A 13,532-nucleotide genomic window follows, 5' to 3' on the forward strand; every position below is an offset into this window, starting at 1 on the left:
TCATTTAGTGTTACATAATAAAATATGAAAATAGATTCCAGGTTCCACTAGACGTGTTATATTTGATTGTCAGTAATAATAATTTGAAATTTTCAACTGCGATTTACTTGTGACATTAAAAAAAAATATTTAAAAGCGAAATAAACTGGAAATGTAGCTAAATCTGGCCTATGCATTCTGATTGGTTAATATCAAATTTAAAGGGCCTACCTAGGCCTAAAGGAAACCGAAGTAAATTTGTAAACACAAGCTTTTCTAGTCTATGCTATTGAAGTTGTAAGTAAAGTTAAAAATAATTAGAATTTAAGTCTAGATTTCTAGATCTAGATCTTGTTTAATTACGTTTAACTTACAAAGAAAATAGATCTAGACTCTATCTACCCTATTTTAAAAAAAAAAGATTAATTTTATAATTTACGTGTGTCAGTCAGTGAGACAGAGAGAAAGAGAGTTCAGAACTTCAGAGCTAGATCTAGATTTAGATCTAGAGTCTAGATCTATGAGTATGACACTATGACTGGTTATGAGAGAGGCTACGACTGGCTATGAGAGAGGCGAAACGCACACATTAATTACATTAATTAGATCTAATTATTAATCCATTATTAAATTACTTTAAATTAGTCTAATTATATTAGGGTTTGGTAATCTATCGTTTTGGGTACGTAAAATCGCCCGCGACTAGTAATGTGAAAAACAGGTGACTCCTTAAATTTTAATAATTATTTCACATTTTGAGGAGGATTTATGTTTTAAAAAATACAAAAATGTTTCTTTGTTTCATTTATGTACCTGTTTTTAAACAATTGAATTAAAACTTTTCAGTAATAAATGAAGACTAGCGATGTTTCCAACAGATGCAACCATGCTCATTTACTATAGCAGCCATCTTGTTTAAGTTTTTTTCTATAGCGGATATAGCGCGAGACAGGGGGAAGCCACTCTATTTTACAAATGGCTGCTGTTTATATAGCAAATCTTGCTCGCAAACACTGCTGTTTAAAGTTAATTTCTGGCATATATTGATATATTTAGCCATTGATTTAGGTTTATTATTCATTTATCTATAATATTTGACACAAATATATCACAATATACTTCTACTAAAGCCTTGACAATGAGGTAACTTTTTCGTACATTAATAACCGCGGGCGATTTTACGTACCCAAAACGATAGATTACCTAGGGTTTTAATAATTATAATAATTTGATGACTCTTCCAAAATGTGTTAGGCCTATTTCATATTTGAATTTGTTAGCATCCCTATTGAAATGATTGTCGTAGGCCTAGGCCTATCAATAGTATCATTCAAATTTACTAATTTATTTAGTGTTGCAGTCAGAAGTTACTTGTTAGGCCTAGGGTTACTGTAAAACTAAGACCTTACTCAGGGTGATGGTAAATTGTGAGACGCAAAATGCCTTTCTGTCGGTCAGGCCACATAACACGCATGCATAGTGCTGTGTCGTGCCTTAACCAAAATAAACGTACGAAAACCACTCATGCATGACCGAAATCGTCAAACGGGTGTCTTCACGTGGTTTGACATGTGTTGACATGGGCCTTTGTTTACATCGAAACATAGCTCAAAACGGCCCTTTTTTAAATTAATTCTTCAAAAAATGGCTGTTCATTTTTAAAAAGGGTCATTTTCTGGCCCATTTTAAAAAACGTAAAAAAATCCGAACTACATGTAGAAAAAAGTCTTTTTCTGCCCTTTTTAGCTCCAAAAACGATGTGTTTACGGGTCGCATGACGTCAGACGCCAACCAAAACGCGTTGAAAGCACATGTTTGATTGGTTGGCGGCGGATACTATGAAATCTCAAGGGTTTTCTCTAAATTTTTACCCAGAATTCAAAGACATTTCAATTGTAGTGTTATAACTTCTGATTTTTAATAAAAGAGCATACAAAAACTCATAACACAGGCCTTTCTACCTAATTATTTAGAGTACTAAATTGAAGTCTTCATCTTTATCCTCAAATTCATGCATTTATTTTTACAATGTAGATCTATATACTCTGTATATACTCTATGGTCTATGGCAAATTGGTCAGTAGCCGTATACAAAGTGAATGCATTTTAATATAAATTTAAAAGTGTTTTGCTAAGTATAATTTTAATATCTGCAGATATTGTCACAATGGGGAATGTGCTGGATACTTTTGCTGAGATGAACCAGGCAGATGGTCCAGTTGAACCAAAGCCACTGCAACACAAACGTCTGCTGGCTCTGGACCCTAGGTCACCATCTGCATGTATAGACAGAACACCAATCATTGTGGAGAGGACCCCGGCAGGAGAGAAGCCCGCACTTGTCAGTTCACAGGAGGACACGCCTCGTACTTCGCGAGTTTCTCCGTCTGATGTTGTATTGGATCCACGGTCTCCTACAAATGATTTTACTCGAACACCTATCAACCCATGTATTGCTACAGGTGAGTATAAGATAAGGGATTATCTATATCTGTTATCGTTAGTACAGAATTTTTTGTTTGTTCTGCTTGTGATACTGCAATGGTTAAGATCTGGGCAAAAAAAAGTCAATACTGCAGTACTGCAATAAACAGGGAATATAAAATTACCCATACTTTTGGTGAATAGTTCCAGCTGTCTGCAATATTTTTCATAGCAAGTTAAGCAAGTTGTCTGTCACATTTAATTTATCATCTCTTCCTGTTTGTGCCTAATATTCAAGGGCAGATGAAGTAGACTTGGCTGTATCAGGGACCTTGGCATACAAGAGCATAGTGTGTTCAACACTATGCCCTGCCAACTTTGTTTCCCTAACCTGAGTCAGGTACCCATTTGAGCTGGTGGCCTCAGGGACATCCTACACACTTGGGTCAGCAGTAGTAAGCTTGCCATCTGACCACGCCATCCCTTTGATTATGTTCTTTAATCTCCTGCTAGATTTCTTCCCACTCTTTGCTTAGAGAAATTGACTCACTGTCTGGAAAGCTATGGCTGACTGCTAGTATCAAGTTTTAGAAATTAGTTTGTAATTGTAACTGATTTTTATATTAATTGATCTCATTAGCTGTAGCCAGGAGAATCTCGCCTGCAATGATGGCCTCAGGTGGGTTACATCAGTCACCTTCGTTGAGTCATGAGTCAGAATCTGGGATTGAGTCAGCAGATGTCACCCCTGTCTTGAAGAGGCGAAAAGCTAAAGGTAATTTTATTTTTATATTTTAGTTAGCTGTCACAGATGGTCCTCAGGTGAATTGTCAAAAGTTTTAGGGAACTATCAGATTTTGTTTCCTGGTTTGTAGGATACTCCTTGTTATTTGGTTTATTATAGTTACTAATTATTAGCTAATACTAGTTATTTTTTAACTAACTTAAAATTTATATTAAAATAATTGTTTCTGACAGACATGCCTACCGTCCCGCCAAATTGGAACCGTCCCGCTTTTTCTCCAAAAAAAGTAATTTGTTCAGTCATTCCGATTTTGACTCATTTTGTTCTGATTTTTAAAAAAAAATTAATAAAGAAAGGTTAATAAAGTGAATTGAAAAATAGGGAGGGAAAAGCAACTATCTCCCTTTGGCTTCTGTTTCCTAGTTTACTTACTATTTTTTCAAGTATCATCTAATACTAGATCTAGATCTTGCCAGACTAGATCTACATCTGCTAGAGTCTAATAGGTAATATGGACAATCTAGTTACTGAACGTTCTTTTTAGTATTTGCAATAAAATTGTAGGTTTGATTTTTGCCTTAAATAACATGTAGGGAGAAAAATACAATAAAATCATGACTAATTTCTAGATATAGATCTAGATAGTTTAGTAGATCTAGATCTAGTAGATTCTGAAATAGTGAATTACTGATCTAGATTCTAGATCTATCTTGTAAGTTGTAACTTAACTAGTAACTACTAATATGAACTTAGTAAGAAGTAGCTAGGACTTTTACTAGGTAGATCAAGGGTCTTAGCTCTTAACTTATTACATATGATGAATTAATTATTTTAATTTTTTACTTAGTAAAGTAGCATCTGGGCGTATGTTCCTCTTTTTGGCTACAAATTCCTCTTTTTAGGCATGACTGTTCCTACTTTTGGCTGACAGGGGTAGGCATGTCTGTCTATGGGCAATTTAAATTACTCACCCCTAAAAAGAACCTATTCAGTTGTCTTATCCATAAAGTCCTAACCATTTGTCAAAGCTCAAGAATCAGATAAACTTCACTCAACCTAGCCAATAATTTCTCTCTCAGTAGTTTTTGCTTTGTTTGCAAAATAGTTCTATTCTTTATTTGTATACAGCTTTAATTATTAATTCAAACCTTATACTTTTTATCATTCTGTTGAACCCTTGGCTCATGACCCTAAAATCCCTACTTCCCCGTGCTGCTTAGCTGAAAGTACACACAAGAGACTTTATTAAAAAAAAAAGTATGAATATAATGTAACAACTATGTTTATTTTATTATTTTAATGAACATTTGTGCATTAATTATCACTAATACTTCTGCTTTAGTGTGGTAGTCCTTCCAGTTGGTACACCCTTATTCAGACATATATAGAAAGCTGATTGTTTAAATTATCCAATTGTCTTTTTATCTTAAATTGCAAATGATAAACAGAACACAATAAAATTAGTGACAGGAAATTACGAGTCAAACAGTAACTAGTTACATTCATTTCTAATCTCTCATTTTTATGTAAGGGCTATCAGTCTGGGGTAAGATGCTTCTGACTGATTTGTCGGTCTGTCAAATCGCAGTGATTTAATACTTGGTATGAAAAAGCATTACTGCTGGATCTAAGTGTTAATGTATGTGGTATGTATGCAGCACAAATATTTTTTAATTATTCTTTTAGATGAAGCAGAGCAGGCAGAGAGCCCAGATTCGGCATTAAGTTTTGACTCTCTGGATCATTTCCATTGTAAACTCATGGAGCAACATTTTCCTGAGCAGGTAGGTACACACATTGCTGCCTCGTCATATTTGTTGTCCACTACATTTTCCTGTTGTATTTTTTTTATCTGTTCATTGACACCACATCTCAACATCCATTGGCATGCATCAAGTTAACTCCAATATTGTTCTGCCTCTAGTTACCACATCTGACTAGTGACCTTAGCCGAATTATTTGCCTCTCTTATTCTATCTTGCCCTGTGGTATCTGAGAATGATCCAAGCCAAAGCATGTTATCTGCATTGTTAGCACCTGACTCATCTCCATATTCTGTTCCAGATAACTCCCATTAATGGTTGGGTCGTATGAGTATTCTTTTTAACTCTACATTTGAGGTGGCAGCTAATCTAACATTAAATCCATTCACATGAGATTGTTAAATTTAAATGAGTAAGTAAGGTCTATATGGCAAGTGAAGTAGAGTTCACTTGTTTCTGTGACCTCGGCATATGAAGAGATAGTGTGGTCAGCACTATGTCCAGCCGCCTTTACTTTACCTAACGTGAGTTAGGTACCCATCAGAGTTGGGTGGACTAAGGGACGGTCGGTCTACTGACTTGAACCTGGATTCAAACTCAAGACTTATGGGTTAGCAGTCCATCTCTCTACTGCTAGACCACTCCGTCCCCTCAAATTTAAACGAACATTGGTTAAAGCTAGTATAAAAATGTGTTGTTCTGCATTTCTTAGAATGACTTGAATTCAGAAGAAAGTGTGTCACCCAATCTGAATACTGAACCACAACCTGAGGAAAAGAATTCTGCCGCTTCCTTTGCAGGTATTTTTCAAGTTTCTAATTAATATGAAATTGAGAACTTTTGGGACTAATATTTATTACTAGTTTGATGAGTTGGGTTCAACCATTATTGTTAACATGTATATTAAAAAACATGCATGTAAATTTATAAAGTACTAATAATATTCCGCACTAATATGAATATTTTGTTTTGGCGTTAGCTTGGTGCGCAATTCTTTTTTCTACGAGATTCTAATCTATTTTTAAAAGTTTAAGTAATTAAAAATCATGTCTATATTCCGAGTTGCCATCCCACGTAGTGTCATATAAGAATATTTATTAGAAATTGTGTTTAGTTACCAAAAATACTAAAGCTTTCAATCTTAAGTACACTTTGTCAAAAGCTAAACTGTCAGTTTTTTTATAATCCTGTTTATTTTAATAACATCACTTCAAATTTTAAAAAAATACTTAATACACTATTTAGAGGATATTCACTGTGGCTCCAATAGTTATTTTTTATCACAATTTTTTAAAATGAATAATGTATTGGTATGTAGTTACCAGAGGTTGGATTGCTACAAATTGTTAAATCATTTTTGAATCTTTATAATGATTTTAATTTTCAGTGAGAGTAAAGAATACTGAAAATCTAAACAAAGACCACGTTATCAGATACCCAAGTCAGATCACCAGGAAGACAGAAGCCTTGACCCTCACACCAGGGGTCGTAAGGTCACCACTGTCACTGGTTGAAAACTCTAGGAGAACTATGTCCCACAGAAACAACATCATGTCAGGAGGGGGCAAGCAGCTGATGAAATACTCAGGGATTGTGGACAAGGAGAATGTCTTCCACTGATTGGGTGGTCAGTAGTAGAGTTTGTGGTATCATGAAATACTTTTTAATGTATTGCCTGTTTGGGGTCTCACCATTGTATATAAGAATGTGTATGTTATGGTTTTATAAAGTTGACATGAACAGGGGTGCCACTTTTCCGGGATATCCCAGATTTCCTGGTTCAAAAACCTTATTTTTTTTTCACTTTCCGGATTCACAAAATTTGAGTTTTAAAATTTCCGGGTTCGCAGTTAAAAAAAAAACAAGACTGTTTTGAAAATCGTTATTATCAGTGTCCAGAGCATTTTTACCATTGATGGCCCTTTTTGTCATTCTTTTTACAAAGTTGATAAGGCCTCTAAAAGACTGTGTAGTGAGCATAATATGAGCTAAAAGTCTCAAAAGAGTAATTAAATAAATTTCCAATTTTATTGTTTTGAAATCAGTGTGACATTATGATTAAAGGTTTTACACATTTCAGATTTTGGGATTGGTAAAATTAGATTGATTTTCAGGATTTGCTTAAAAAAAAGTGGCACCCTTGCATGAATCATAGTTTACCAATGGTGGGCTGCATAATAATTTGGGAAATTTGAGCTTGTCTGTAGATTAGAAGTGTATGACAGACTGATTATTTGAGAATGTTAACATTTGGCAGAGAATGACAGTGTTCAAGAATATGATCTTTTAACTGAGTATATATCTGCGGATTGTACATAACGACCCAGTTAATTAAAGCTGTGCTACTTACATGTTAAAATAATTCTTTATGTGGTGTGTATGATAGTAGATTTTGATCATCACAGAATGTTGAGTAACTTTGTTTTTTGAATGCCTGTTCACCTCCGTGCCTCACTTTGATCTTGCCTTAAATCTGGTAGTAACATTTTTTTCATCTTGTTTCTACACAAATGTATATGTGATGTTTTTGTTTATTCTTCAAGACCAGTAACAAATTGTAATGATTATGTTTTTACGTGTTTGATTAACAATGGACTCAGGGAAATGTCAATCAGCACTCTTGCACTCAAGTGACTTCCTATTGAAGAATGTGTTATTTGTCACGTGCAGTACCAGATATGTTTATCTCAGACAGTTTTTACAGAACTTGGAACAATCTTGAACTTTGAACAAATTAAATGGATTACATTTTCTAAGGTGCTGACAATGAATGAGAAATATATAATTTTTTTTGTTTTCTTTTTAAAAACTGTTATTTGCTGTTATAAAGAGCAATTGATCAAACATTTGATTAGTTATAAGTGCAGGTTCACATACATTTTTCAGTTTTATGTTGCTGTAGTTACCTTGGGGTGTGCAACTGACAAATGAAACTGATCAGGTACCATTGCGTAAATACTACTAGGGTTGCTTTTACCTAACTGCATTAAAATTTGAAGTTAATCAGCCTTATGGTGTTATATTGCTGAACCTGTAATTTAAATGTTTTGTATGAGGCAGTTTTGTGCTATTTAATTCTAAACATTACATTTGATTAAATTGATATTGTACAATAAAAAAAATTATCAAAGAAACATTTTTGCATTTTAATTTATTAATATAAAAATATATCTTTTAAAAAGATTTTTACATCATAGTAGTCAAACAAAACTTTATAAAATTTTATTGGGAAAAAGATCAACGTGTATTTGATGGAATGCTTAAACAATGTAGGACATTGGTCTATCGATTCATGAGGATTTGGACTGATAGAAGCATTTGTAAACCTCAATACAATCTTACCTAGGTTTTCTGTTAGCCCACATTTTAGGATACTGTTGAGTGTAAAAATTGTTACATTAATTTTTATATCAAACAAATCCACAACTGCCATCAAATAAATTACATAGAAACTCCAGTTTCATGTATCAACAAGTTTACAGTTAACAAAAAACCAGACAGTCACTACATGTGGTGGATGTGTTGTACATTAATTGTTGTTGTACATCGCTAATTCAGAAAAAAAGTGTAACAGGAATATATTTTAATTTGTTTTGGATCAAGATGAGTAGTTTAAAATAAATATATATATAAATTATAAATATACACCAGCTGACTTCATGGCTCAATGTGTCTTGGGCACAAAAGGGAAAAGCTGATGAACTGTAAAACAACTTAAAATCCGCTTTTTTAAAATCCAATTTATAAAACAATTAGTTCCTACATCATATTTTCATTTTAGCAGCTTTAAATTTAACTATATTTTCTGACTTCCTCCACCTTGTGGCAACTCCAAGGGTTCTTTCATTCATTTCTGGTAGAGCTCAATAGCCTGGTTTGTTTACAGCAGACATCCTGTTACTCCAGTCATCACATCCTGTTACTCCAGTCATCACATCCTGTTACTCCAGTCATCGCATCCTGTTACTCCAGTCATCGCATCCTGTTACTCCAGTCATCACATGTTACTCCAGTCATCACATCCTGTTACTTCAGTCAACACATCCTGTTACTCCAGTCATCACATCCTGTTACTCCAGTCATCACATCCTGTTACTCCAGTCATCACATCCTGTTACTCCAGTCATCCTGTTACTCCAGTCATCACATCCCGTTACTCCAGTCATCACATCCTGTTACTCCAGTCATCACATCCTGTTACTCCAGTCATCACATCCTATTACTCCAGTCACCACATCCTGTACTCCAGTCACCACATCCTGTTACTCCAGTCATCACATCCTGTTACTCCAGTCATCACATCCTGTTACTCCAGTCATCACATGTTACTCCAGTCATCACATCCTGTTACTCTAGTCTTCACATCCTGTTACTCCAGTCATCACATCCCGTTACTCCAGTCATCACATCCTGTTACTCCAGTCATCACTGCTCTACTACACTCTCCATCCATGTTATGATGTCTACCCTTGGCATTGAAATATCACTTTCTGTTTACATGGCTATTTCATCCATGTTATGTACTCTATTGTAATGTTGGGTCAGCTGTGTGTGGGCAATGTACTTCAATTGGGGTAGGGTGGGGTGGAAGCCTGCACATGTATCCCAACCATCTGCATGCTCAAATACACTGCTACCTGGTCTATATAATCCATCATACATATCACACACAGAAATACATTTTATGTATTACATTTTAAATATTATAACACTAGTTGAAAATACAGCAGGATATATTATTGTTTACAAGAAAATTTAGATGGTTGATTAGTGTAAACATATTAAGGCAGCTCTGATTGCTTTAAATTTAACTTTATAGCCATTTAAAAAAAAAAAAGTTTTAAATTTAATAATAGTTACACTTCTAGTAAACTTTCACATCTCCAGTAAGGAAGCTTCTTGCCTAGATATCCATACAAGATATGATAAAACATTATCTAGAATCTATCATTAATGTCAAAATGTTTATGAGTTTGATATGAAAACTTAATATTTTTTAGGCATGATTATATGAGTTATGCCCCTTCCAATGTTCAGCACTTTTTCAACCATTTCTGATACAAAACAAAATTGGATGTTTCTTTGTGTGGGTAAATGTTCTTTTGATTAAGATTTTATGTAATCAACAAAATCTTACTTTATTTACAACTTCAAAAATATGGATGTACATTAAATGAGTCCTTCCTATAAAAAAAATTTATAAATCAAATTGTGTTCCAAAAATTTTAAAATAATTACCATGATTTTTTTGGCATGATGAAGTAAAAAATCACAATCTTTTGTATTATATCTACGATTATTTATTACACATAATTAATGATGTTTACTTTAAATTCTGTGATTATTTTATTGAAAAAGTCCAATGCAGCAGTATTCAACCAAATTTGGCATTGTATTTCGACTGGCTGATTTCAACTATTAAATGATGCTTACGGTAAACAATACTACTATAAATTTGTATAAAAATAATTTTATATTTACAAATATGAATGAATTGATATGTTATTAATCTGTTATTAAAATAAATGTTGAAAAAAATTAAGGCGAGAAAAAAAAAATTACAAATTTTCCTCCATCTTTCTCTTCTTTTCATCACTACTTTTAGCATGGTTTGAATGTTCTTTAGATTTATGGAACAGCTTCAATAGTTCTATTGCCTCGTTGGCTTCAAGCCTTTCGTCTAAACTGCGCTGGCAGGCATCCTGAAGTGTTTGGGTTGTGGTTTCTTTCTCTCCCAGCAAACATGCAAGCTTAGTGGTATCACAGTCTACTAGAACCTGACGACATAGGTTAACACATGATAGGTGAGAGTTGGAGAATTTTGTGTTGAGCTCTTTTTACAGCACAGTGGGATGACATGGTCAAGTGGTAGAGCATACAACCACTAACATGGAGGTCTCGTAGTATCTAGAATTACGTCCAATGGATATTCCATCAAGCTTTGATGGGTTCCTTATTCTATTCAGTTAAACAAAGGGCTGACCACACAGAATACCTCTATTTCAAGTACATCATGTACAATTAAGTTCACTTGTAATTATGCCTCGCCAAGTAAACAATGTCAATGAAGACAGACTGGTCGGAACATAGAGCTTACAAATGCTAACCTGAAAGTGTCTGAAGTTCACACTTCAGGTTTGAGTTTGTAAGACGGTCACAGAGTCCACCCAGATCTAATGGGTAACTGACTCAAGTTAGGGGAACTAAGGTGGATGCTGACCACATAACCTCCCCTTGCTCTATGCTCATGTTACTGACAGATGGACTCTACTTCATCTGACCCATGTGTCTTGGGCAATAACAGGAAAAGTTGATGATGAACATTATCAGCAAACAGGGCTAAAGTTGAAAGAATACCTGTAACTGCTGGTTAGATAACATGATAATGTGTGAGAGATTGTTTTTGATAAGCTGGGACACTTGTTCAACATCATCAGCCTCCCCATCTGTCACGTCCTGTTCAATCACAACTGGAATAAAAAAAAAAAGCTGAGTTCCATGTTTACAGTTAGTGTCTTAAGCAAAAAAAAAAAACTTTCTTTGTTCTACAAAACACCATAAAAATCTTTTCAATCCTCAAATTTCAGGCTATTGATCATTGTTTTTTTGTTTCATGTGGGGAATGGGAATAAAAAAATTCATACCTATCATACCAATTCTTATGTATTACTTATAATAATACATCTGCCCTACAACTTTATTAAGGTTAAAATAATACACCAATGTTTGTTGATGGCCTTTACAAACCTAAAATAGTTTAACAATGTGATTACAAATAAAATGTAAATGTGGGGTTTGTTAATAAAAGGTGGCGTGCAGTGCATTAAAATATTAATTACTTTGTTTATCACATGGCCGCCATTTTTCCCCATCTACAAGAAACATCAAAACAGTATTGGGTTGTAAAAAAGCAAAGTAATCTTCCTCGTCAACTTCTGTTCCATCTTGCTCTAGAACGACTTTCAGCTTTGATGATTCTAAACCCAATTTCTGGCAGCCTGCAATACAAGATATTGTCTTCAGAAAAATTTCAAACAAAATAAATAAAACTATTTTATTATATAGTTGCTGAAGAGAAATAGTGGATAATACTAGGTTCTTACAACACAGATTTCTAAGATTTGTTCATCTACTTTAAGGTTTCAGACAAGGTAGGCATTAGGATTAACACTTGATTTAGGATCAGGATAGCAAAATTATGCTCTTATAAAATTTAATATGCATTCTGTTAATTTTTGGTAATTATTTAATGTATTGAAATGAAAGTGAAAGCAGTTTTGTTTAAAAACGGAATAAAATGTTGTAGAGTAAGTAAAAAGATTTGACAAATCTTGGTGGTCTTTTTTAATGTTTAAAAATTATTTGAGTTTTGATTGCAAAGTATTGTAAATGTAGTAGATTCATCTTATTCCTTGCATTATAGTACTGTGTAAGTTGTCAGTAATTTAAAGCTACATCAACAACTCATATAAGATGAGAAATCCATCTATTAGCAACACTGTGAAATATATTACCTCTAGAAATCAGTTCATTCAAAGTAGCAGCAGTGATGGACTTTCTTGTCTCTCTGTCAGAGCTCCAGATCTTGAAGGGTTTATTATTTCCTGAGGCATCATTCCGTGCATCATCCATTTTTTGTGTATGCAAATAGCAACAACTAGTTTTAGATCTACTGGTATCTAATCTAAGACTAATCTTTACTTTTACTGTTGCTCTCAATGTATTGTGATGTTTTTCATTTTAGATTTCAAAGTTCTGAAAAAGAGATGTTTAAAAATTAATTATAAACTAAATAGACATAGGACTATAGTCCATAGTGCCTAGGCCTATTAATCTTTATTATTATTTAAATTATAAAATAGGCTAACAACTCAATTTTAAACTTAGGTCTGTACATTAAAATTTAAAGGTAAAAAAAAAAAAACTTCAGCAAGGCAACGGCAAGTGGCAAGGTGTATAGGCCTAATATTGTTTTTTTTTTCAATTTTAGCTTGACTGGCTAGGCCAGGGGTCTCCAAACTATGGCCCGCTAGGATTCAAAGGCAGTTAGACTGTTTCAAGCATTTGAAGCAAATGCAACCAGTTGCCTAGATGAAATGGAGGTCATTGAATTGCAAGAAAATGACTTCCTTAGAGACAAGTTCAAAGAAAATTGCTGGTGGAATTTGTGTTTGCCCAAGTAGAACAAACTTGGACCTCGAGTGTGTTGTCACCCCTGACAGTATTTTTTCAGTCTTTTTCTCCTGGGGTGGGGCATTTAAAATGAAATGTGTAGGCCTATATACTATACTATATACTATATTATTATTATATATTTCTATCAGTAGAGTAGGGCCTACAAAATTCTAGTTCTAGACTAGATTCTAGACCTCTAACTCTAGTACAAAACAAACAAAAAAATTCTTTGGCGAGAGACTCACTTTACTTTAAATTACTTTTACTAAGTTTTACTTTACTGTCTTTACACTTTAGTTTTAGTAGACTCTATAATTTTTTACTAGGCTATTATTACTAGATCTAGATCTATTTATTTAACTATTTAGTAGTATTAGTAGGCCTATTTAAATACTAAATAGTAAATAGGCTATTAATAGTATTATTAGCCTATTACTTTTTGTCAA

General features: G+C 33.7%; 3 protein-coding genes across 3 annotated transcripts; 2 read left to right on the plus strand and 1 right to left on the minus strand.

The window, feature by feature from the left end:
* The first annotated feature begins 211 nt into the window (after positions 1 to 211).
* On the plus strand, positions 212 to 3,307 carry LOC131932248 (cell division cycle-associated protein 3-like). Its single transcript, XM_059289105.1, has 4 exons — positions 212 to 276; positions 2,136 to 2,441; positions 3,044 to 3,178; positions 3,279 to 3,307. Exons 2-4 carry the CDS (start codon positions 2,147 to 2,149, stop codon positions 3,305 to 3,307), a joined length of 459 nt encoding a protein of 152 aa, XP_059145088.1. The 5' UTR covers positions 212 to 276; positions 2,136 to 2,146.
* A 1,532-nt stretch (positions 3,308 to 4,839) lies between these two features.
* LOC131932252 (uncharacterized) lies at positions 4,840 to 6,673 on the plus strand. The gene is made up of 3 exons (XM_059289113.1): positions 4,840 to 4,932; positions 5,624 to 5,711; positions 6,299 to 6,673. The coding sequence occupies exons 1-3, from the start codon at positions 4,909 to 4,911 to the stop codon at positions 6,529 to 6,531; spliced, it is 345 nt and encodes a 114-aa protein (XP_059145096.1). The 5' UTR covers positions 4,840 to 4,908; the 3' UTR covers positions 6,532 to 6,673.
* Positions 6,674 to 8,055: 1,382 nt separating this feature from the next.
* Positions 8,056 to 13,343, minus strand: LOC131932250 (DNA fragmentation factor subunit alpha). The gene is made up of 5 exons (XM_059289108.1): positions 13,332 to 13,343; positions 12,426 to 12,666; positions 11,751 to 11,909; positions 11,269 to 11,381; positions 8,056 to 10,688 (listed from the first exon to the last, which is right to left on the minus strand). Exons 2-5 carry the CDS (start codon positions 12,541 to 12,543, stop codon positions 10,470 to 10,472), a joined length of 609 nt encoding a protein of 202 aa, XP_059145091.1. The 5' UTR covers positions 12,544 to 12,666; positions 13,332 to 13,343; the 3' UTR covers positions 8,056 to 10,469.
* Between the last annotated feature and the right edge of the window lie 189 nt (positions 13,344 to 13,532).

The sequence above is a fragment of the Physella acuta genome, unplaced genomic scaffold (genome assembly GCF_028476545.2).
Source record: "Physella acuta isolate Inbredline_101_S28 unplaced genomic scaffold, ASM2847654v3 ptg002119l, whole genome shotgun sequence".
In the NCBI taxonomy this organism is placed as follows: domain Eukaryota; kingdom Metazoa; phylum Mollusca; class Gastropoda; family Physidae; genus Physella; species Physella acuta.

Excerpts from the sequence above, each read along its gene's own strand:
- LOC131932248 (XM_059289105.1), top strand. The coding sequence starts at position 2,147 with ATGGGGAATGTGCTGGATACTTTTGCTGAGATGAACCAGGCAGATGGT. Across the intron at positions 2,442-3,043 it reads CAACCCATGTATTGCTACAG|CTGTAGCCAGGAGAATCTCG; the intron begins GTGAGTATAAGA and ends TGATCTCATTAG. Across the intron at positions 3,179-3,278 it reads GAAGAGGCGAAAAGCTAAAG|GATACTCCTTGTTATTTGGT; the intron begins GTAATTTTATTT and ends CCTGGTTTGTAG.
- LOC131932252 (XM_059289113.1), top strand. The coding sequence starts at position 4,909 with ATGGAGCAACATTTTCCTGAGCAG. Across the intron at positions 4,933-5,623 it reads AGCAACATTTTCCTGAGCAG|AATGACTTGAATTCAGAAGA; the intron begins GTAGGTACACAC and ends TGCATTTCTTAG. Across the intron at positions 5,712-6,298 it reads TTCTGCCGCTTCCTTTGCAG|TGAGAGTAAAGAATACTGAA; the intron begins GTATTTTTCAAG and ends TTTAATTTTCAG.
- LOC131932250 (XM_059289108.1), bottom strand. The coding sequence starts at position 12,543 with ATGGATGATGCACGGAATGATGCCTCAGGAAATAATAAACCCTTCAAG. Across the intron at positions 11,382-11,750 it reads GCGGCCATGTGATAAACAAA|TTGTGATTGAACAGGACGTG; the intron begins GTAATTAATATT and ends TTTTTATTCCAG. Across the intron at positions 10,689-11,268 it reads TATCTAACCAGCAGTTACAG|GTTCTAGTAGACTGTGATAC; the intron begins GTATTCTTTCAA and ends CTATGTCGTCAG.